The 25,371-nt window shown below is 40.3% G+C and overlaps 1 protein-coding gene across 5 annotated transcripts; it reads right to left on the bottom strand.

Moving 5' to 3' along the window:
* Positions 1-398: 398 nt before the first annotated feature.
* Positions 399-23,044, bottom strand: AMPD1 (adenosine monophosphate deaminase 1). 5 transcript variants are annotated; one of them, XM_043877698.1, is made up of 17 exons: positions 22,885-22,985; positions 21,562-21,573; positions 18,459-18,650; positions 17,759-17,939; positions 15,769-15,934; positions 12,507-12,672; positions 9,208-9,427; positions 8,615-8,744; positions 7,374-7,568; positions 6,957-7,088; positions 6,107-6,270; positions 3,376-3,502; positions 3,030-3,193; positions 2,040-2,160; positions 1,214-1,387; positions 934-1,044; positions 399-576 (listed from the first exon to the last, which is right to left on the bottom strand). In XM_043877698.1, the coding sequence occupies exons 3-17, from the start codon at positions 18,487-18,489 to the stop codon at positions 418-420; spliced, it is 2,241 nt and encodes a 746-aa protein (XP_043733633.1). In that variant the 5' UTR covers positions 18,490-18,650; positions 21,562-21,573; positions 22,885-22,985; the 3' UTR covers positions 399-417. The 5 variants fall into 5 exon arrangements, with proteins under 5 accessions (XP_043733633.1, XP_043733635.1, XP_043733632.1 ...); XM_043877700.1 differs by lacking the exon at positions 18,459-18,650 and adding an exon at positions 19,154-19,235 and having other exon boundaries at positions 22,885-22,934; XM_043877697.1 differs by lacking the exon at positions 18,459-18,650 and having other exon boundaries at positions 22,885-23,000.
* Between the last annotated feature and the right edge of the window lie 2,327 nt (positions 23,045-25,371).

Below are 25,371 nucleotides of genomic sequence, written 5' to 3'. Positions count from 1 at the left end.
AGTGGTCTAAATGCCTTTAGCAAGTTCCATGCTATAAATCAAAAGCCTGGATTCTCCCTATAACAAATCATTTGCTTGTATTTTTGCCCTGACTTAATAAATATTTTGCCTGAAAGTCATGGAGACTCTGCAGTCAGACAAACCCAGGTCTCCATTGCTAGCTCTCACTAGGTATATCCTTATATAGGTCATACCTTATAAACTAATACCATCCTTATAAACTAATCTCAGTTTACTCATCTTCCCCAAAATGGGAACAATAATATCTATAAAGTTGTGCAAAGCATTAAATGAAATAATGTCAATGGACCAATATCTAATACAATCTTTGGCTTATAGTAGGGATTTGATAACTAGTAACCATTGCTGTTTATACCCTACAATGAAAATCTCACCCATGTCATTATTTTGTTTGTTTTATTCTCCTGATTTAATGCCTTCAGCAATTAAATTAAGTTCATAGCACCAGGTTTCATAGCGATAGGCCATGCGGATTTGGGCCACATTTGTCCTTCGGATATCATTTCCAGCAGGGCCTTCTTCAAGGTAATTGTTGCCCAGAAACCTTGCTTTCTCCTATAAGAAAAAAGGAAACAGAATGATTGTTGTTGCTTTTTACCCTGATATGGACAATAATTACATCCTCCAGAAAGATTCCTTCCTTACATTAGCTACAGGCAAGAGGAAAACAAAAAACCACTAAGAGTACTCATCCAGTGCCTCAATTAGCATGGTTTGCTGAGAAATAAGTGTATTTTATCTTCCTTGCCCACAGTCCTAGCCAGAGAGAGAGAATAAGTCTTTCTAGACCCTGTCCATAGTAACTGCACATGATTCCTGAAATAATTTTTCAACATGTGTTTCTTCAACTAATTTTTCAATATTCAGGTTACCAAATTCCAGACTCAGAAGGATAATCAAAGGCAGGTCTACCTCATGAGAAATTCCACATTGCAGAACACTGTTTCTTGCCACTTCACACATATCACAGGTACTCAGCTTGAAGACTTGTGCAGCAATGGCATATTCTTCCATTAGGGGCTCCTTGGGTTATTTATTTAAAAGAGGGAAAGAAAAAGGGATGCATTAAAAGAAATAACACACATCCTGCACAAAAGAATAGTGAAATATCATGACTCAACTTTAAAATTCTAGATGGTAAGTAACAGTTCAGCAAAATATACTTGTATTGCTCAAAATTCCATATGTGTACCTTGGTGAAGTGGAATTGCATTGGGTCATCTGTAGACAGTGAGATCATTAGCCCTTTCTGGAGGAAATCTAAAAAAGGATTTCGGGCGTATTCTAGAAATAAGCTGTTGTTACTTAATGGCGACATAGCGATGGGAATCTGGGCTAAGAAAAACAAGTACTGTAACACAGGACTCTGAAAAGGAAAAGTGAAAAAAAATATTTTAAAATATTGGAAAAGGGATGCAAACTAGAAATGTTAAAACCCATGATCTACTTCAGGTTTTAGCTTTCAACAAAATTATCACCTATTCTTTAAATCCTGTTGTAAAAAAGAATAGTTTTTAAATGTAAATACTATTTAGAATAAATTTATGAGATCAGTTTTCAGAAGCATTGAGTCAAACCAAATTGTTTAATTGTCTAAGTTAATGGTCCATCTTAGGCAAAAGAATTCACCGTGAAACTTTTTTTTCTCTACAAGAAAGTTCTGACTCTCCCAAGAGGCGTTTTGAAACATGCTACAACATGAAATCTGGCAAAAACCAGTTGAAGGTAGGCCAAGCCGCCTCGCATTTATCCCTTGTCAGAGCTCTAAAATGAAAGTCAGGAGATCTGCATTAACCCCTCCCTGCCACTGACTAGCTAGGTAATCTTGAGCAAATTCCTTTACTTCTCTGGGCCTCTGTAAAATGAAGTGCAGTAAATAATCTCAAAAATATTTTTTGCTCTCCTTTATTTTGATTCCAGTGTTGATAATGACTTGTGACAAAATAATAAGGAGGAAAAAAGCTATCCCTCTTGCTCCCACAAAGAAGTTAAGGTTGAGAAGAAAGCCTCCAACTGACCTTTTTTAAATTCAGGCCATGAGAGATGTTATCTGCCGTCATGAATGCTGTCATGAGATGAGTAAGGGCTCCAGCTTCCCCACAGTGAGGTCGGAACAGAAACGTGTTCATGCCGCGTTCCCTAGGGAGATGGAGCTGTTATAGGAATCACAGGTGACTGACCAGAACCTGACAACCATTCTGGGCCTAAAGTGATTCACAGAAAATCTGGTAGGAAAAATTAACACTCTGAAAGGGAGTGGGGTATCCAAAGGATTCAGCAAATCAGATAATTCCAGTTCATGCTGTTTAGTCACTCAGTCGTGTCCTACTCTTTGCAACCCCATGGACTGTGGCCCACCAAGCTTCTCTGTCCATGGGGATTTTCCAGGCAAGGATACTGGTGTGGGTTGCCATTTCTTCCTCCATGGAATCTTCCCCACCCAGAAATCGAACCTGCATCTCCTGCATTGACAGGCAGATTCTTTACCACTGAGCCACCTGGGAAGCCCAAAAACTCCTCCTAAAACACAGACTTTTTGGAAAATGAGGCAATATAGGATATGAGGTTATGGAGAAAAGTTAAGATTTGATTACCTGAACAGAAACATCTTTGGTTACCACCAAAGTTTACCAATATCACCATGTCATTTCTTCTGCTACTCACACTTTAGGGGGAAAAAGTTTCCAGAAAACCCCCTTATAATAGTCCTATATTTCTTCCTTGCTCAGATATACCAAAATGGGCAAAATGTATGCAATTTTATCATAAATTGCACAGTGATAAGTGTAGATTCCTAAGCTTCCAGAGAAAAGGAATTGTGAAAGTTACTGAAGTCTCCAAAATATCCATCCCCCCTCCCCAAATAAATAAGGAAACTGAAGAAAAAGTCAAGGGAAAGAAATTTCTTCTCTGGGCCAACTGGCAGCATCCCTCAACCACTGAGGGTGCCAGTGTATGAGGAAAGAAGTGTGTCAGATAGATTCTCTTTCCAGTTCTCATCTACTTACTTTCTCAGGCTGTTGAGCACCATGATGTTTGCATACATGTAGTAGGTATAGTAAGTGTAAGATGGGTTCTTTTCCATGGTCCACTCCTGTGGCTTAGGGCTCTTGGAGGAGAACATGTGGCCGCTGTGTTTGGACTCATCATCTACACTGTCGAAGCCCGTAATCTGTCAGGAAAAATGAGCAGGCAATGGGTTTAGTCTGAATGCAGAGACCCAGCCCTCAGACGGACTTTCAGCTCCCAGAGGCAAGGACCAAATGTCAGAGATAGGCATCAAGAATTCATCATGGCTAGGTATGCAGGCTGGTTCATGTGCAGCTTTAGGAAGGCCCACGAGGTCATGCTTACGTGCTTGAGGAAAACACTGAGGTCTGGGTGAGCCTGAGGGTTGATGGTGGCCTCGAACACTGGCATGAAAATATTCTCCAACATCTTTCCAAAGTGTGGAAGGAAGTTCTTAGATCGAAACACATCACTAGAGGCAGAAATGAAGAGAATTTAGGAGGAGAAGATATTGGGACTGATAGTTCAAAGCGAAGCCCAAAGACAAGCAAAGAGCCAAATGCCGTGTTTAAGAAAAGACCTAGTGTTTCCATCCTAGGTCCACCCTGGTATATTCTTCTTGGTTACCCATAAAGAAGGATTCAGTTTGGGTTTGACATTTGTTGTTGTTTAGTCTCTAAGTCATGTCTAACTCTTTTGTGACCCTAAGGACTATAGCCCACCAGGCTCATCTGTCCATGGGATTTCCCAGGCAAGAATACTAGAGAGGGTTGCCATTTCCTTCTCCAGGGGACCTTAGGTTTGGCATAGGAGGTATAAATTTCTTGCTGGACCACATGCACCTATATTATATCTTCTACAAACGCTCTGTGGTAAAAAAAAAAAAAAGAAAAAGAAAAAAAGTTTAAATCTTCACAGCTAAGGCCAGATAGAGAATGAAGAGTATGAGAACTATGTCATGAAAGGGTCAATGATTTTTTTATGTGTGGTATACAAGATGGTGAACATGAAACACTTATCAAGAACACCTCTGATATGCTGTAGCCAGAGGCAATCTAACAAACTCTGATACAGCACTTAATATTTGCCACCCACTCTTTTGAGTGGCCAGAAGTATTAGCTAATTTAATCCTCATAACAACACAATAAATTAGGTACCTTTATGAAAGTGAAAGAGGAGAGTGAAAAAGTTGGCTTAAAGCTCAACATTCAGAAAACTAAGATCATGGCATCTGGTCCCAGCACTTCATGGGAAATAGATGGGGAAACAGTGTCAGACTTTATTTTGGGGGGCTCCAAAATAACTGCAGATGGTGATTGCAGCCGTGAAATTAAAAGACGCTTACTTCTTGGAAGGAAAGTTATGACCAACCTAGGTAGCATATTAAAAAGCAGAGACATTACTTTGCCAACAAAGGTCTGTCTCGTCAAGGCTATGGTTTTTCCAGTGGTCATGTATGGATGTGAGAGCTGGACTGTGAAGAAAGCTGAGCGCCGAAAAATTGATGCTTTTGAACTGTGGATGTTGGAGAAGACTCTTGAGAGTCGCTTGAGCTGCAAGGAGATCCAACCAGTCCATCCTAAAGGAGATCAGTCCTGGGTGTTCATTGGAAGGACTGATGCTGAAGCTGAAACTCCAATACTTTGGCCACCTGATGCGACAAACTGACTCATTGGAAAAGACCCTGATGCTGGGAGGGATTGGGGGCAGGAGGAGAAGGGGACGACAGAGGATGAGATGGCTAGATGGCATCACCGACTCGATGGGCATGAGTTTGAGTAAACTCCGGGAGTTTGTGATGGACAGGGAGGCCTGGCGTGCTGTGATTCATGGGGTCGCAAAGAGTCGGACATGACTGAGCGACTGAACTGAACTGAACTGATGACCCCATTTTAAAGATGATGAAACTAAGGCACAGAGAGGTCATGAAACTTGCCAAAGGTCACACAGCTAGTAACTGGTAGAGTTAGGATTCAAGTATAGCCAGCCCAGGGCCAGGGCCCATGCTTCTAACCACCACACTTCACTGCCTCTCTGTCATAATAATATTAGACAGGAAGTTTTACTCCATTCAAAAAAGTTATTCTTTTGGGACTTTCCTGGTGGTACAGTGAATGAGAATTCACCTGCCAATGCAGGAGACACAGGTTCAATCCCTGGTCCAGGAAGATTCCACATGCCATGGGGCAACTAAGGCCATGTGCCACAACTACTGAGCCCACATGCAGCAACTGCTGAAGACCACAGGTCCTAGAGCCTCTGCTCTGCCACAAGAGAAGCCATTCCAATGAGAAGCCTATGCACTGCAACTAGAAGAGTAGCCCTTGCTCTCTGCTACTGGAGAAAGCCCACACAGAGCAACGAAGACCCAGAGGAACCAAACATAAAATAATAAACAATAATTTTTTAAAGTGTTCCTCTCTTTTTTTTTTTTTGGCTAAAGAGAGAGGCTAAAGCTCTTATATTGTCACAGGGCACACACAACACAGAGGCAGATGGCCAGACAATACACCAATACTTAAGTTAGATAGAAGATCAGTGATACAAATATCCCTGAAGGCAATGAGTAATTAGCAGGTGATAATACCATTGATAAATAGCCATTGATTATAGAGAACTTGAGCACTTGTAGATGAGATAATCAGCAGACAGTAGTTGAAGTTCTGATACAAGAAAGCTACACCCCAGTACAGATGTGCTTGGGAAAGAAGAAGCTGGACACAGAAAAGAGGACCGAAAGAAAGAAAGTGTACAGTAAAATGTACGTAGTTTTTCTCCTAGCTAAGTTTTAATCATTCTTAGTAAGTTATTTTGTGATCTGCATCAAGTGCCCTGTTTAAAAAAAACAACCTGGTTAGAAAACTGAACTGAAATGATCTTCCTACCTGCTGTCTGTGATTAAAAGTGCTAAACCTAGAGTGGACAACACCAGGCACCCACCGGGGACCCAGCACCGAGTGCCGTTAACAAAGCTTGTGTCTGTCCAGACGTGCTGCCCGCTCTTTGTTCATGTGGAGGAGGCGAGGGCAGGTGGGCTGAGGCAGGCTTTAGGGTTTCCGGTGAGCAGTTACGTACTAGATCCTGGGGACCTGGATCATCCATGTCATATTGGGGCAGTAGACGCGGTTTTGGACGAACCAGGTGGAGAGTTTGCTCCACTCCTCAGGACTGCGGCCATAGATGGACAGGCGGGGCTCAGCGTGCTGGTACTTGGCCTCCACCAAGTCTGCACCGACCTCCTGCAAAGCCAAGAGAGGAGTCCCTCAGGAGTCTATACCTGTGGGGTCTAGGGAGAGGAATCTTCTTAGGACCTAGAGGTCCTAAGAAGAACAGAGGTCATGAGAAAGGAAGGCAGAGGAAAACTATTAAGGTTAAGATTTAAGGAGACCGACAGGTGAGGGGCATCTAGTTGGGGTGAAAGACTGATGGGACCTGATGGAGTCCACAGAGAGAAAGCGTCAGACTACAGATGATGCGATCCCAAGGCACTGCTGCAAATGAATTCAACTTTCATATGACCCTTATCTCCCAAAACACACATCTCCCAACTGCACCTGTCATTCCTGTCTCCTAACGTTCAAGTGTCATGAAGATCAGGGTGGGTTCTGATCCTGACTCTTCCCGAACTTACAACTCCACAAGTCTAGAAGAACCACGTCCTTAATCCCTAACCCACACCCTCAGCTTCTCTGTCCTAGGAATCAAGGCCTTCAAAAATCATTTCAGTGGATGTTTCACAAGAAATGACCCCATTCATTTGTGTAGCGCCTGACCCAAGTGACAGCACTCTCTCTCCCGCCTGCTCCCTCCTTCCCCTTCTTCTTCCCTGCTTCCGTCCCCCCTTCCTTCTTCCTTCCCTCCCTTTCTTCTCCCCCCTCCTCAAGAATCAGGCCAGGTACCATAGATCTGGTTGGTTCCCTCTCACCTTGATGATAGTGGCAAAATATTCCCCATTAATGTAATTGTCTGTCTTCAGGTAGAGGTCCCGTAGCTCACTTGCTCCTACGGGATTGTATTTGTCATTGAACTTATCAAAACGCTGGAAAGTCTGACGTCCCTGCATCAGGAAACAAGAGCATAAGTGTATCCTTATCAGAGCTGCCTGGACACAGAGAGTTAGGGAATGACCGCAAGGAACTGGAGCCTGGTATAAGGGGAAGGGCTTGGGCTCCAAGAATGGAATACAGGATAGCTGACAATGAGGGAACCTTGAAATTGTGCATGGGTTCTTTCTGTCAGCATGGTAAGCCCACATGGTTAAAAGAGCTCTGAGAAGGGAGTGTTTGTAGGAGAAATGCTTGTGGGTTCTGAGTATTAGATGAAACTGACATTATCAACTTACAGCATGAACATCCAGAGAATCAACAGTCAGGTCGTAGGGATGCATTTTTAATTTAGCAAAAAGTTCCTTTAGGGTCAGATTTTTCTCCTTGGAGCTATAGACCACTCTGTCAGCATCAATTTGGTAAGATTTCTTAATAAAGCGCAGTAGATGTTTCTGGTTCATACAAGCAGCTGCATGGATATGAGTGTCCACCTGTGTGTACATTCAGGTCAAGAAAAACCAACAATCCTTAATGCTTAGTTACGCTTCTCTGTTATAGGCTACAGTGCCCACAAATCCCACTGTGCTAAGAGAAGGAGTAAACGATAGGGGTGTGACCTGACAGTTGGTATAGGTGGTCAAGCAAGAATGAACACATAGCACCTTTTTGTGCCCTTGTAAGAATGTGAATGTTTAGGCTGGATGAAATAATATTGCCTGCTTCTCTTGCATATCTGTAACATCCAATTTACTTCCTACGTTTGATCCACACAAAATTCTTGGGGACAATTTTCCACCCCTGAGACACAACTAGAAGTGAAGTAGTTGCCAGAGTTTTCAGCCCCAAGGGGAGAAATGATTGAACTAATGCATCCATGGTACAGTGATGACACTTATGAGTTAGGTATTTTTATAAGAACAATTTTATAAGTGGAAGTTTGATAAATTAAGCAATTCGCCCAAGTGTACATGGATGACAAAGCCACGATTTGGTCCCAAATCTCTGTTCATATATTTCCTACTCCCACGTCCTTGCAATCATTTAAATGATCAGAATGCATCCTTGAAATGTTTGTAGTTGATTAGTTTTCCACAAGGTTTAGATCATTTGATATTCACAATCCTCCTGTGAGCTAGATTGAGCAGATATATTTTCCAATTTTACAAATGAGGGAACCAAAACTCAGAAATATTTAATCACTTCCCCCAATGTTTTACAGTCAGGAAGTAGAAGAAAAAAGACTAGAATGAAGATCTTCTAAATCCTAGAAGAGTGGCTTTTGAGGTTTATTTGTTTTTGTTATTTTTGTTGATGATAAGTATAACTTTCATGGCAATAATGTGGCAACCCTTTCTATGTGGAAAACAGTAGGAAAGGCATTTGCATCTTTTAGACATCATCTATTTGCTTTCACTAAATTCCACTGAATCTGCAGAAATTTTAAATTAATCAGAAAAACAGGATCTTTCTTATCTTGTTCAAGAAATAATTGTATTAATGTTTCCAGGAGTGATCTCTGAGCAGCAAACACGTTTACCTTCCTGCAGTTGTAAAAATCCCGGTGAGGGTTGTTCTTCAGCTCCTTCAATTCATCCATCTCGTTGAGCATCTGATGGACCTGGAACTTGGAGGAGAGAAACTTCAGGCGCCGATGGGTATAGGTCTTACTGTGAAAAATTAAATCACATAATTGTAAAAAATTTCAGACATTTAAGGCACAGTCAATTTCAAAATCATCAGTGGTACCCTTATCACCTTTATCACAAACAATTATGTTTGTTTCCAAATGGAACTGACTTATTCTGCATTAATCTAATTTGAAAAGTGTTGGGCTTCAAGCACTTAATCTTTTCATCAAAGTTGGACATAAATAATAATGAGGGAAGATTTGGGTTCAAATCCTGGCTTAGCCACCTGTGTGACTTTGGGCAGATTACTTAACTCATCAAAGTCTCAGCTTATAAATCTGGAGTTATAAAAAATACCCACCTCATACAATGATTATGAAGAGTGAAAGAAGTAATGCACTTAGTGTTTAATGTGTGTTTGAACATAGTAAGCTCTTAATAAATCCTTAGTCTTACTATCAGTAGTAGTAACAGTAGCAGTAGTTCAGGTCTTAACACTTACACAGGTCCTTGGGCAATTAAAGCAAGTAAAAAATTCATATCATCTAAGAATCTGTCCAGATTTGGGTAAGGAAGTGGCTTGGGCTCATCTTTGCTGGCTGCCTCTTCATTGGGATAGACGTAAACGACACCATCCTTCATTTTGAGCTGATAACCCAGATTTTCTGGGAGGTTATCTGTTCGGAAAGGGTCTTCTCCCTTCTTCATAGGAGGGGTAAAGACTTTTTCAATAAAACACACAATAATATATCAGCATATAGAATGAATGACCACATAAAAATAGCCAAAATTAAATACTATAAGATCTCATTTGTTTGGAATTCTATATGTCATTAAGTTGTAATTATCCAAAGCCAAGCTAAAGTTCATTTTTACATTATTTTCCAAATGTGACTAATTTAGTAGTATAAAATAAGCCTAACATGTTATCTAGTGCAAAAATGATTTTCAAGTTCTTTAGAATACTGTTTAATTTGCTATACTACTTACAAATAATTTTAATTATTTAATAAAGTTGTTTATCAAAGTCTTCCTGACAGAGTATTTTATTAACATATGAGATGATTGCATAGAAATAAAAATAGAGTTAAAAAGTAGAATTTGGACTTTTCCCTTATTTAAACGTCTCTATCAGTCTTTATTTAGAAAGGCTATTTTTTAATAGACTTGATTGTTTAGAGTGGTTTTAGGTTCACGGCAAAATTGAGCACAACGTGCAGAGTCCTCATATACCCCTATCCTCACACATGCATAGCCTTTCCCACTATCAACATTTTAAGTCAGAATGGTACATTTGTTAGAAACAACAAACCCACACTGACACATTATTATCACCCAAAATCCAGAGTGTTTACCTTAGGGATCACTCTTGGTAGTGCATATTCTATGAATTTTAACAAATGAATAATAACATGTATCTGCTCTCATAGTATCATGCAAAATAGTCTCCCTGCCCTAAAATCCTTTGTGCTCCATCTAGAGTGGTTTTAATACAAACAGAAATATAAAATAAATTCTAAACATAATTCTTGCTGTACTTATATTTCCCACCTTGTAAAGCACATGCAATTTTTGCTAACGGATTTGAGAAGGGATAATGTGGATGAAAGTCCCCTTCTTTCCACTGCTAACAATTTCAACCTAAGAAAGCTGAGGACAAATTCCACATTGTTACAGGCTTTAGAGCACTCCTTTTACTTTCAACAAGTATATGTCCAAGGCATCAGAAAATCTGCCATTTGCAAGTAATGACTAAAAGGTCAGAGTAAGAAAAATAATATAGAAAGAAAAAGCTTGCATATTTTCTATACAAAGCTGAGAGATAAGGAACACGAAAGAAATAGTACATTACTGCATCAAATATCAACTTTCAAATACTTACACTTACACTTAAATATACTAGAGATATAAAATATAATTTAGGAGAAACAAAGGTGAGACAAGCAACCTAAATGTCAATATTATAGAAGATGAACAAACCAATCCAGTTATCAAACTGGACACATGTTTAATATGATTTTAATAATCAAAGGAATTAAAGAGAGGAGGTTCTAGAACTGGAAATCTTTAACAACATAGTTTAATAGTTAAAAAACCTTAAATATTTGTCTCATCTGAAATTTCACTTCTAGAAGCCTAATCCTAAAGCTAAAAAGCAACTGCACAAAGATGATTTATTAATGATAAAGATGCTTATCATAACCTTGTTGGAAGTAAATTTTTAAAAGTTGGAAATCTAAGTGCTTAAAAATAGGAGTTGATTACATAAATTATGATATAATTATACTATGGAATTTATTAAATTTTTAAAATTTGTTTATGTTTAAATAGGTACTTTATACTGCTGCTGCTAAGTCTCTTCAGTCGTGTCCGACTCTGTGTGACCCCATAGACGGCAGCCCACCAGGCTCCCCTGTCCCTGGGATTCTCCAGGCAAGAACACTGGAGTGGGTTGCCATTTCCTTCTCCAATGCATGAAAGTGAAAAGTGAAAGTGAAGTTGCTTATTCATGTCCCACTCTTAGCGACCCCATGGACTGCAGCCCACAGGCTCCTCCGTCAATGGGATTTTCCAGGCAAGAGTACTGGAGTGGGGTGCCATTGCCGTCTCTGTACTTTATACTAGACAGAAAGTAAAAAATGAGACATGTAAATAAAATGCTATGGAAAGTCAAAACGTGTAGCTTATTTTTATCCAGAGGTCAGAGGAAGGCAGGAAATGATAATGTTTGGGCAGCACCTTGAAGGATGACATTGGATCTGGACATGCGGACACATAGTAAGAAAACGAAGGGAAGGGCAGTGGGACACAGGGAACCGCTCGGAAACAGTGCCGGCGCAGGAATGTGCTGAAGTACATGGTTTCCCCAGAGCAAAAAGTTCAAAGGAGGAGCAAAGGAGGTAAGGTTAGAAATAGATTGAGTGTGCAAGTCCAAAAATAAGTAATAGACAAACAAAAGATAGAGACTTTCCTGGCAGTCCAATTGTTAAGACTCCACGCTTGCAGGGGGCATGGATTTGATTCCTGACTGGGGAGCTAAGATTCCACATGCTGTGCAGCGTGGCCAAAAAAAAATTATCTTTTTAATTAAAAACAAAAACAAAAACAGAAGAAAGACAGATGGTAGACCTTGAATGCCAATCTAAAGACTGGACTTATTGGGGGAGTCATTAAAGACTTTTGTCAGGAGAAGGATGTGCTCAGATTTGTGTTATAATAACTGGTACCAAAGTAAGGATGAATTGAGAGAGAATAAGGTTAGAATTTAACAGAGTAATTAGGAAGCTACTGCAACAATCCAGACAAAGAGAAATAGGGGCCTAAATTTAGGCTTGGGGAATGGTGAAGAGAGGAGGTTCTGAGAGATATTGTACAGTCTGAATCAGATAATTGGGCATTATGGGGCAGAAGAGAGGATGGAGCTGAAGATGACTATGATACTTCAAACTGTTTATACTTATAACCTTAAGTTTATAAACCATGAACTTATGGTTTAGACTTAAAACCATGGGAGCATATTTAATCATTAGTAGTTAAACCTAAGGGCTTTCTTGGTGGCTTGGTGGTAAAGAATCTTCTTGCCAATGCAAGAGACTTAGGTTTGATCCCTGATCCAGGAAGATCTCCTGAAGAAGGAAATAGCAACCCACTCCAATATTCTTGCCTGGGAAATCCCATGGACAAAAGAGCCTGGTGGGCTACAGTACATGGGGTTGCAGAGTTGGACATGACTGAGCGACCGAACAATAACAAGTTAAACCTCAAACTATATTCCAGAAATTATATAAGAAAATTACTTACCTGGATAGAAGTTCTCATTTGCTACCCAAGCCTCACCATCAATGTTCCTCAGGTATTTGGAAGGGGTTTTTGGAAATCTCTGAAATGACTTCTGCATATACTTCTCCCGTATACACAATGCCCGATAAAGACCTTTGCAAACCATTTCAAAATCTTCAACTGTAACCTACCAAGAAAATTTCAGAGTAGCACCTATAAAAATTGCAGAAGTGGGTAAAGCTTGTCTTTGGCATCTCCCAGCTCTCCCGCTGAGCTGGCCCTGCTGAGCCTCCTCTGCCCACCCGGCTACTTCCCATTTGACTTGGACCCTGGGTCTCCCTCCACGAGCAGGTCCAGAAGTTTTTTAGCTCTTCTATTTCTACCAAGACATATCTGTCCTATGAGTCTTTCCTTGAAGTCCCATGTTTGTTTTTGGTTTTTGTTAGATATAAGCAATCATCCAACAAATATGATGAAAAGAACCCATTCTAACATGGAAAATACTTCTTCCTGGTGACAAACAAACATTTTAAGTATGCACTTCTGAAAATAGTACCTCAATTGAAAGACAAAGTTGGTATAGCTTGAGAACTCAAACCACTTGCTGGTCAGTGTGGGAAATACTGGGGGAGGAATAAGGTGTCACACGGCCTTCAAACCCTGCCATGCACACACTGCCTTCTGTAGCTAGAGACAGACAGAACATCATCCTGTTAGAACTCATTCTTCGGGATGGTTTCAAAGAGAACTTAATCTGGAATTACAAATAGAAAGACTCTAGAGTAAAAATTTCTTAGAACTGCAGCAAATTTCCTAAACTGGTCTATTTCTCTTGCCCCATACCTGACTCCCAGCCAGGCCTGGCATGCCCAAGAAGTTGTAATTTGAAATCATTGCATGCTCATCATCAGGGCCTGACAACTTTCTGGGACCAACCCCAACATAAGCTTGCCCCTGATGGTTTGAGGTCCAGCTATTGATCCTAAACAGTTGAATTCTTTTAAAGACCTGCTGACCTTAGCCAAGATATTCTGACAGGGGTACTAGGTCTAAGGGGTCTGCTTCCAAGGGCATGCTTGTTTCTTTGCCATCTAACAGGCTACCTATCAGCTCCTTGAGGACAAGAGCTGGATCTTATTCACCCTCGCATCCTCAGCACTTAGCGCACAGTGCCTGGCACAGAGGAGGTGCTCAGTAAGGACTGATAACATTGAATTGGTTGTTTATCTAGGATGAATGGCCTTGGGAACCCTAATTCCCCCCTTTACCTCTCTGTTCAGTTATGAAGGTGAAGACTGGTTCAGGTACAGACCATGACCAGGTGAAATGCAGCTCAACACATTAGTCACTTTCAGCCAACAGGTGTAGCCACATACTTGGTTCTTTAAAAACTCTAAGTCAAGGTTTTAGGTGCCTTCCAGCTTTTATAGGAGGAGAAGCTACTCCCTGACTTCTGAGAACCTTGTCCTTTTTCTCATCTTCTTTCTTTTCATTCTTGTTTTCATTTCCACCAAGCACATAGGGGTCGAGTTTGACTCTTAATATTTGTGGTTTTATGGAACTTTGGACTCTTCCAAACTACTATTAGTATATGTGCTGCCGAAGCGAGCACGGACTCTTCCAAGCTATTATTAAACATTTCATTTCAATTATCTAGCATCTAAAATCTCTGCCGCTTGTAGAGCACACATGTTACCACACAGAAAACAAATAAAGAAAAACAGTGTCCATTTTATTGCTCTGTCACTTTTTTGGTTTGTTTTTAATTGGAGGATAATTGTTTTACAATGTTGTGTTGGTTTCTGCCATACATCAACATGAATCAGCCATAGGTATATATGTATCTCCTCCCTCTTAAAATCCCCTCCCACCCCACCCCACCCCTTTAGGTTGTCACAGATTGCTCTGTCACTTTTAAATATCTTGGGACTAACACTAAGTGGGTCAGTTACATGAGAAGAGGGCTTACGACTGGTCATTAAAACTATATTTGGAGCATAGACTGATGGCTAAACAGAAGTTTCACCAGCATGATGCTGATTCTGCAAGCTCGTGTGGCAAAGATTTATTAATTGAACAACTGTTCTGGACAGAACAGGCAGATCAAGTTGTTTGCAACATGAGTTTACTATCTCTGTGGCATACTAGTATCTGTTCCAAATAGTAATCTACTGTGTAAGCATCTGCAATGAAATTGGAGAGGACAGTTGGTCGAAAAACAATAACCCCATGAGAAAGTTCTAACCTCTCTCTCATCTTCTTTTCTCAGTCTCTCCACGCTTCTTTCCTCTTCTCCCTCTCTTTCTCCTGCTCTGTTTTCTTTGATTGGTTTATGCTACCTGCAGCCCTTCTCTCTATCCTGCTCTGAGTACATGTTTCTACCAAGAGCCTCCATGCCTTCCTGAGGCTCCCTGTTTTGCTTTATCATACCTCAGTGAGACTATATCAGTAGCTATTCTCTTTGGTTCTTTTGCCAAAATTTGTCCACTGTTTTCTGTAACACACATTCTGTAACACACAGTATGTAGCCACATTCTACTGCATATTCTCATGGGCAAGCAAATAAGATAAAGGAAGAGAAATTATGTGAGATGATCAAAACAAAATAGAAATATGTCATAGCATGTTGCAAACAACAAGTTCCTACTGTATAGCATAGGGAGCTATATTCAATAACCTGTGATAAACCATAATGGAAAAATATATATATTCATATATATTCATAAGTATGTTCATATATATATATGTGAATCACTTTGCTATACAGCAGAAATTAACACAACATTGTAAATCAGTAATACTTCAATAAAATTTTCTGACTTCCCTGATGGCACAGTGGATAAGAATCCACCTACCAATGCAGGGGACACAGGTTTGATCCCTGATATGGGAAGATTCTACATGCCGCAGAGCATCTAAGCCAAAGAGATGCAACTACTGAGCCCATATGCTGTACCTATTGAAGCCCTTGTGCCTAGAGACTGCTCTGCAACAAGAGAAGCTACAAGGAGAAGCCCGCTCACCGCTACAAAGAGTAGCCCCTGTTTGCTGCAACTAGAGAAAAGCTGTGCAAAGCAATGAAGACCCAGCACATCCAAAAATAAGTAAAATAAAATATTTCTCGAATTCATAGCATATTGCTATTGAAATGAGATAATGAAGGATAGCAAAGGGCAAGTGAGCTTACACTTTCCTCAAAAGGAAGGGGAGGAAGAAAAGAAGCTGAAACTATCAAGTTAAGTATCTCCCAGCAGCTACGTCTGAGAGGTAGGAAGCAACTCACCCCAGAGGCATAATCACCAGTGATCTGCACTCTCTGAAAATCAGGCACGGTCTGGTAGGTGGGAGATGAAGAAATGTATTCATCGATGAGGGACAGTTTGGTGGAAGATGTTTCAGTTTGTGGAACAGACAAACTAATAGTCTTCCGTCCGAAGAAACGCTTTTTTCTGAGTTTGAAATTGAAAAATAAATTAAGATTTCACTTTATCTTCATTTGGAGTTTCATTGTGATAAACTTGATGTTTTATTATTTTGAAACAATTTTATTTTGAGGACAAACAGTGAAAATTCAATGTGGGCTGGGAGTCAGGAACAGAATCTAACCAAATGGTAGGAGGTGTCACCTAAGTGTCCCTCTTTTCCTATATACCTGGGAATAGTGGGCCTTAGGAAACATACTAGAAGATTCTCAGCACAACACTGTTCTGCACAGTGCAGAACAGCCAGTCTGGGCATTGCCCCCTCCCAGCAGAACAGCCAGTCTAGGTGTTGCATAAGCACAGGCCGTGTCACTTAGTATCCTTGCCATTTTGTGCATGTCCCTTAAATTCTGTGAACTTGTCTCTCTATCTAAAAAAATGGTGTATTAATGTCTACTATATAGGAATTCTGTGAGATTTAATGTCTATAAAATGCTTAGCACAGTACCTGGAACTTGTAAGCTGCTTAATCAATTTTCCTTCCTCAAATCAACATGTCTTCATTAAGTTTCTACTTTGATACATATCCTGTGTGAGGTCCTACAGGGGATACTAAAGGAGGTGGATTACTATTGTTTCCTTGAGAGTGACAGTGAAAGTCTCCCAGTCATGTCCGACTTTCTGCAACCCCATGGACTATACAGTCCATGGAATTCTCCAGGCCAGAATACTGGAGTGGGTAGCCTTTCCCTTCTCCAGGGGATCTTCCCAACCTTGGGATTGAACCCAGGTCTTCCGCATTGCAGGTGGATTCTTTACCAGCTGGGCCACCAGGGAAGCCCGTTCTTTCTTTAAAGACATGAAATCAAGGGAAGGACAGCAGAACCATTTTTCCCAGTGAAACTGGCTGGAAGCGGGGGGTGGGGGTGTGAGGGGCGTGCTATGAGGAGGGAGTTCCAAGTAAGCGGTCAGTAATAGGTTTGAAGACTAAACTGTGGCACACAGCAACAGGTAGTGAGTACTAGAGTGATTCAAATAAGGGAAAATAGAGTTTGTGGAGAGGGATCTGTTCAGGGAAGGTAGTAACTATGCATCGCAAGCATAGGATGGGCAGGACATGAGGGCAGAAATAGAGGGCTGTATCCCTGAGGCCTCGAGGAGGTCAGACTGGCCAGAGGGAAGGATTCCTGTCAGGGAGCACAGCAATAAGGTTGACTAAGGACAGAGTCTGAAGATGAGGCTCTTGAGTTCCAGTTTCCACACCAATAGTGTAGAAATTGAATGAGTGCACAGTAGCCATCACCCACTTTGTTTTGGAATAATCACAATAATCACATGGTAGATAATTTCCTCTTGTTTGGGTGGATGTGTGTGTGATCAGTCGTGTCCAACTCTTTGTGGCCCCATGGACTGCAGCCCGCCAGGCTCCTTTGTCTATGGAATTTTCCAGGTAAGAATACTGGGATGGGTTGTCATTTCCTCCTCCAGGGGATCTTCCCAACTCAGGCATCAAACCCACGTCTCTTATGTCTCCTGCATTGGCAGGCAGATTCTTTACCACTGAGCCACCTGGATAGGGCTTGGGTGGATAGGGAGGCTTCAACTAAAGGCAGATGAAGATGAAAGTAGGAAGGCCACTGTTTTCTTCTTTTTTAGTCTTTGTCACTTTGCCCTAGGGTATAGTGTGTGTGTGTGTGTGTGTGTGTGTGTGTGTCTGGGGGGGTAGGGGGATTTTTGGTTCTGGCAGAGTTTTTCCTCCAAGTTGAATCATCATTCAGAGTGAACCATTGGTCCTGACACTTCCCCTTACTTGTGTCCCAATGTACAAAGCATTCCCCTTACACCGCTTACCTCCTGCGTTCTGTAGGGGTGGACTGAGTCTCCAGATGGATCATGTGTGCAAACATCTCATGTTGAGAAATTGGACAGATATCATCCACATCAAAGGGGGAAATCTCATGACGGCCTCCCTCATCTTTGACTTCAGAGGCAAACACTTTTTCAGCAAAGCTACGCGTTGCATCATCAATAGCTAGAAGAGGTTTTCACGTGTTAGTCTTCAAGCACTTTCTCAGAACTCACCTAACGGTTTCTGCTACATGTAAGGCACAGTGCTAAGGACGGCCCTGGATACATGTGTGCCCTGCTCTCTGACAACTGTGCCAGAAACTTGATGGAGCTTAATGCCTATTTTCTCTTTAGTGGGTTTCTGTGTGGGTAGCGAGGAAACTCACTCTCAGAATCACAAGTCAGATTCTTACAGCACACTTTGAAAGTGAAAGTGTTAGTCGCTCAGTCATGTCTGACTCTTTGTGACTCCATGGACTGCACGCTGCCAGGCTCCTCTGTCCATGGGATTTCCCAGGCAAGAATACTGGAGTGGGTTGCCATTTCCTACTCCAGGGATCTTCCCGACCCAGGGATCAAATCCAGATCTCCTGCATTGCAGGCAGATTCTTTACTGTCTGAGCCACCATGGAAGCCCGCAGCACACTTTAGGAGGGTCCTAAAGATGTGATCGGGCTCTTATATGATTAGCAGCTAAGATCACCTGTTTCTGGTGGGACTAAGTTTGATTTCATAGTAACTTTGCAGCATAGTCCTTCCCATTAGGTTGGTAGAGTTTTTCTGATGGTTTTGAAGCTGTGGAGGGAGTTCCTTGGTGGTCCAGTGGCTAAGACTCTGGGCTCCCAATGCAGGGGGCACAGGTTTGATCCCTCGTCGAGCAACTAAGATCTGCATGCTTCAGGGCATGGACAAATAAACAAGTAAAATAAAGATGTGGTAGGGTTGTTGATCTTTGGTGTTTTCTTACTAAAGAGAGCCAGTGATATCAATAGTTTTGAGGAATAAATGTGTACTTTAGAGCCTTTCTTCCTCCTAGGACAGAAAGTGTGTTGCTGTCACATATCACAACCTCATTATTTTCAAATCCTGACATCTTGGTGATGTCAGGGGAGGGAGTCACTAAAATTTACTGCCCAGTGTTGGGAATCCCATTTCTTGTGGACATGTAGCTTCCATAATAAATGAACTTTGGAATGGCAATTTTACTTTTACATTCCCATTCTTACCATGTGTGGAAGAATGATTTTTAGCTTGGCAATGAACAACCCCAAGACTTTCAGGAGAAAAGAGAACCAGTTTTATTGTATAGGGTGGTGATGGCCATCAAGTGTCTGCTTTTCTGTTAAGTTCCATTGTATTTTCCAGATACCCAACTGTTTCCATCTGAGTAGTCATTACCTCTGATATTGGACTGGCCCAGTAAGATCTCAGGGAAAAACCTTAGTGAACTTTCTAGTCAATCCAATACTTGTAAAAATCTCTTGGCATTTCCAGAAAAGAGCAGGGAGCAAATAATGAGAATGGCATACAGTTAGATATTTGGAGCAACAGTAGCAGACAAAAACATTCTTTATGTAATAACAAAGCAAACTGCAGACATAAAGATAAATCCGCCCCCAACTCTTGCCCCATTGACATCTATACAAGTCTCCAAAATGACACATTTTCAATTATAACTTAGGTAAGTGTAATGTATTCAAGTACTGTTCTGTACTTACCAACTCCTACACCTTCTTCTGCTTCAGTTTCCTTATCAATAAAGTGGCAATACCTTTACCTACAAACCTTACAAGGCTCTTGGGACATCAGGTGAGATAATGTATGTGAAAATGCTTTTTTAAAGCATATTTTAAAGGAAAATAAAACATCAGATTAAACTGAATGATATGATTTGGTAGCATTGATCAGACAAATATTTGGTATTTGGAATTAGCTTTGGGTTATTAAGAAAGTGATAAATGGAATGGCTTAGTATAGGCGGAATCATACACTGGAAATGATAGTAATTGACTCATAACTTCACCAACTCTAACGGTCAGGTCAGCCAGTTTTCAAACCTGGCTCGTCACAGCAGAGTAACAGAGAAGCCCACTACGTTGGCTGAACTTCATGCATCTATTTGTCTCATTAAACTCAAGCACTTCCTGAAACTGAAAAGCACAGTTGGATGCTATGCCTAGTGTTTTGGCAAGCACCATGATCCATGAAGGAACAGACAAAACACTAAGTAGATACATTTGATGGCCTGAGAATGCCTCCCCATCCCACAGCCAACTGTTCCCCAGAAATAGTATCATTCCTCCCTCAGCGTCATAGGCAAGCACATGCACCTCAAGGATGAATGACAAGCAGAAGTCAGAAGAGGTTTCATGCACCATGGAGAGCAAATGGAAATAGGTCGGTTGGCTATGATGATGATGAAGAGGAGGATGAAGACGAGTGTGCAGCTGCTTTGTCATGATGGGTCAGTGGCAGGGCTGTTGGAGGCCTAATCCTATTTGCTTGAAATTTGGCTCTTCCAAAATAAGCATCCATTATTTGGGACTGCACACATCTATTTGTTTCATGTCTTTAAACACTGTTTTTTACTAAGGTTGTATCTCCCTAAGTCACTATAGACAGTCGAAAAGTAGAAACTCTACTCTCAAGAAGTAGCTTACATTAACACCAAAAATTATACGATTGATAGTTCCTTCCACTAAATCAACCAATTGTTTTACCTTCATGTAACACAGCTGAAATCTGATTCCTAATTCAAGAGCTCTGCCTTCCAAAAATACTTCAGGGAGTGGTGGTGATTAGAGAAAGAAAAAATGAAACTGATATTTCAAAAGGTGAGTAGATAAGATTGGGTGACAAGCTAATTTATGGGGTCCCTTGGGTTTGTATAGATAATCGCCGAGTTCTGTTTTGAGCATGTTTGAGATAATGGAACACCTGAGTGGTAATGTCTTGAGGTTAAGACATCCACATTTAGATAGAGAATAGGTAAGAGGACAGAAACAAGAAGAGTGGTGAAGCAGAAAAAACCCTGGGCTACAAGTGAGGAAAAGTGTCTGTGACAGCTGTGTGGACTTGGATAAATCATATAATCACTAGGAACCTCAATGTTCATCATCATAAAAGAGGAATGTTAATAATAATAATGTCAACTTCAGAGACTTGTTTAATAAAGATTAAACAAGAAACTACATAGTACTATCCAGAAGTTGGGGATTATTATTATTAACATGGGAAGTGCAAGACTCTTGAGAAAAGGAATATCATGCTTGCTTTTTCACCCAACAGGTCCAGAAAAACATGCTTATTTCTCAGCAGTGCTTTATTAATATGTAGGAAAGATGGGTCGTAGGCCTCTCATCTGCCACATCACATCTCAGAGGAACTCAGAGGCATCATGAGTACTATTAGTCAGTCAAAGGACAAGTCTGATTTGAGATGGAAGGTAGCATACATAAAAAGTTACAATTTTATTTAAAAAATGGGATTTTATGTTATCTGATAATAAAAATGCACCATGAGAGGGTTTACTAAGGCAGAACTCAATAGATCCCCTTAGCTAATGTCTAAGCGTCTTTTTCAAAAATGTAGTTTTTTTGGTTTTTTTTTTTTTTTTGAGTCAGGATTTCCATGAGTTCATTTGCTATGCTTTGGAAGATCTATGGTCATTATAAACCTTTGATGGCTTTCAATGGTATCATTAATAAACACTGCTGAAAAACACCCATATTTCTGAATTAAAGAATAGTATCCTTACAATATTGATACTTTGGCAAATGGCAGGAAAAATAGCCCCAAATACTCACGTTTTTCTTCAGCTGTATGAAGTAAAATAGAACAAGATAAAATATGTGAACAACTTTCAGAAATCATGGCTACTAATCAGTGCTTTGGAATAGAAATAGGTAGGTTGGTACAAGGAAGGGGGGGGGTGGGATGTGTTATTAGAGCTCATTCTTCCATTTTTCTACAACTTGCTGCCATTAGAAAACCCTGGGGATGTAGTCATCATATACTTCTTCCATTTTCTTTTCCTTTCTAACCTCTCTTAAATTTAGGTTTATAATTTTAAAGAAGTCCTCTTTGTAAAATGTGATTTTTAAAAACATGATCAAGAGGGATGGAAAATCTTATACAATGCAGATAGCAAGTAAATGAAAATAGATAATTTGGTAAACAATTAAGTAACACCTACCAAGCAGCTATTTCTGAGAATCTATTCTACTGAGATAATCCTTAGTGTGGAAAAAACTTAGGTACAAATATTATTGTCAGAGCATATTAATACTTAAAAAAGTCATAAAGAACCTAAGGGATTGGTTGAGAAAATTGGAAATATTATACAACCATTTAAAATGATGTTTAGGAAGAGTTTAGAGTACCATGATAAATGATTAAGTTATCACGTGAAGCCAAAAGAAGGACAGGATACAAAGTCACCTGTATAATATAGTCTCAACTCTGAATGTGTTTTTTAATTCTTTACACTTGCAAAGAATATAGTTTGAAAGAAAAACACTAACATGTTAAAAGTGTTATCTTTAGATGATGGGGATTGTGGGTTTTTTAAAAAATTACTCCTTTTCTAAATTTCCCAAATTCTCTAAATGAGTGTTTATTACTTCTATTTTTCAGTGAAATTTCTTTTATTTCACATGAATCGTGTATTACTTTTATAATGAAAAAGACTTTTATTATTATTTTGAAAATTATTCTGTGTATAAACCTGGATTATGAACCATCAGAATATACAGATTGGGTTAAAACTACTGTTATTCTCATGATTTTCAGCTAATACTATTGCTAAAGACATTATTTATGACTCTTCTCAGAAGTGTGGCAGCACAGGTTTTGTTTAGACTAACAGAGTAGATAATGAATATCTTACATAGTTTTCTACCAGGATCATCAAGGATGCTACTACGTGATACAGTTTCAGAAGATTACCTCCCTCCTAAAACTAAAAACCAGAAATCCTTTGAAAACCTTGTCTCGTCTCTTCCTGAAGTGTATTATTAATTAAAAATACTATGAACCCCAAATAAAGGATTCCCAGACCTGAAATGGTAGTTAAAGGAATGATTGCATATCAAAAGAATTGAACTCTCCAAACACTTTTGCACACCTACCTGGAAGTTTCAACAGAGGCATTGTGCTGGGATCCTGTGTTCTAGGGTAGCACAGCAGAAACGAAGAGACACCACACAGGAGGGATGACTGACTGACACTATGAAACATGCTGACATTCATTTTATTATTTTGCTTTCCCCCTGTAATTTGACCCTTCTCTTCTAAAAGGAGACAGATGAGCTATAGACCTATTTATAACTTTAGGCATTGACAGTGAATAACAGGTGAAGCCTTCAGTGTTTACCCTGGGATTTTAGACAAGATATCTGTGGTAGGCCAAGAACTGCATTTCAATACTCTCTAAATCTTCCTGCGGATTGGGTTCTCTTAATGCATAGTGTTCTTCTCTGACTGGACCACTGCTGACTATTTTCCACCCTAGTGGAACACAATGAAGTCTTGCAGGCTCTGGAAAGTCAAAGTTCTCAGGATTTCAGTCCGGAGAACAGCCATGGTGAATATGCTGATACATTCATCAAGCTCTCCACACACACACACACACACACACACAAACACACTTTCGTAAGATATATCCCTGACTTAGCAGAAATTCACCTGACAGAATTTACTTAATAAGTTAAGTGGTAAATTTACGTCAAATCTTTAAAAAAAAATTATTTGCTTATTTTTGGTTGTACTGGGTCTTCCCTGCTGTGCCCAGACTTTCTTTAGTTGCTGCGGGCAGGGCCTACTCTTCATTGCAGCGTACAGATTTCTCATTGTGCTGGCTTCCCTTGTTGCGGAGCACCAGCTCTGGGTGCACAGGCTTCAGCAGTTGCAGCTCGTGGGCCCTAGAGCTCAGGCTCAGTAGTTGTGGAGCACAGGCTTTAGTTGCTCCACAGCATGTGGGACCTTCCCAGATCAGGGACTGAACCTGTGAAATCAACCCAGAATACTCACTGGAAGGAGTGATGCTGAAGCTCTAACAATTTGGCCACCTGGTGCAAAGAGCCGGCTCATTGGAAAAGAGCCTGATGCTGGGAAAGATTGAAGGCAGCAGGAGGAGAAGGGGACAACAAGGATGGCATCACTGACTCAATGGACATGAGTTTGAACAAATTCCGGGAGATGGTAAAGGACAGGGAAGCCTGGCGTGCTGCAGTCCATGAGGTCACAAAGTGTCGGATATGACTCAGCGACTCCAGCCCCTGTGTGTTGGCTGGTGGATTCTTATCCACTTTACCACCAGGGAAGTCCTACTTCAAATCTTACGGAAACACAACCGCAGCCTAGAGTGCTCAGGTACCTTTACTCAATATATTGTTACAAAGAGAATATCTTTCTTATGTATAACATTTTATAGTATGCAAAGCATTTATCAAGTATTATTTATTTGATCCTTCTTAAAATCCTGTAAGGCAAGGAGTACCTTACCTTTATTTTGCAAATGAGAAATTTAGGCTCTGAGGAGAGATGTATCTTGCCCAAAGCATTCCAATTGTTAATGCAAAGCTAAGGCTCTCTGGACCAAAACCTCATGCTCCTTTCACAATAACACAAAGTCCGGGTTACACCTAAATACAGAAAGACCTCATTTTATAGTGCTTTGCTTTACAAATCGAAGTTTTGTGGCAATTCTGCATGGAGCGTGTCTACTGGCACCATTTTTCCAATAGCATTTGCTCACTTTATGTCGCTGTATCATAGCTTGGTTATGATAATATTTCACATTTTATTACTATTATTTGCTATAGTGTTTGGTGATCATTGATTTATGATGTTACCATTGTAATTGTTTTGGGGCACCATTTACCCACGCTCATATAAAATATGAACTTAATAGATAAATCTTGTATGTGTTCTGATTGCTCCACTGAGTGGCTGGTTCCCATCTCTCCCCCTCTCCTTGGGCCTTGCTATTCTCTGAGACACAACTAAATTGAAATCAGGCCACTGAATAACCCTAATGACTTCTAAGTGTTCAAGTAAATGGAAGAGTCCCATGTCTCTTACTTTAAATCAAAAGCTAGAAATGATTAAACATAGTGAGGAAAGCTGAAAGCTGAGATAGGTCAAAAGCCAGGCCTTGTGTGCCAAACAGTTAGTCCAGTTGTGAATGCAAAGGAAAAGTTCTTGAAGCCAGTTAAAGGTGTTTCTCCAGTGAACACACGAATGGTAAGAAAGAAAATCAGCTTCATTGCTGATATGTAGAAAGTTTTAGTCTGGATGGAAGATCCAACCAGCCCAATATTTCTTTAAACCAAAGCCTAATCTGGAGTAAGGCCCTCTTTTCAATTCTACAAAGGCTGAAATTTATTAGGAAGCTGCAGAAGAAAAGTTTGAAGGTAGCAGAGATTGGTTCATGAGGGTTAAGGGAAAATAGCTGTCTCCATAACATAAAAGTGCAAGGTAAAGCAGTAAATACTGATGAAGAAGCTGCAGCAAGTTATCCAGAAGATATACCTAAGTAATTAATGAAAGTGGCTACACTAAACAATAGATGTAGATGAAATAACCTCCTACCTCTAGTGTAGGTAAAATGCTAT

Source organism: Cervus elaphus, chromosome 20, assembly GCF_910594005.1.
Source record: "Cervus elaphus chromosome 20, mCerEla1.1, whole genome shotgun sequence".
NCBI classification, from domain to species: domain Eukaryota; kingdom Metazoa; phylum Chordata; class Mammalia; order Artiodactyla; family Cervidae; genus Cervus; species Cervus elaphus.
This window is presented reverse-complemented; position numbering and strand designations above follow the sequence as displayed.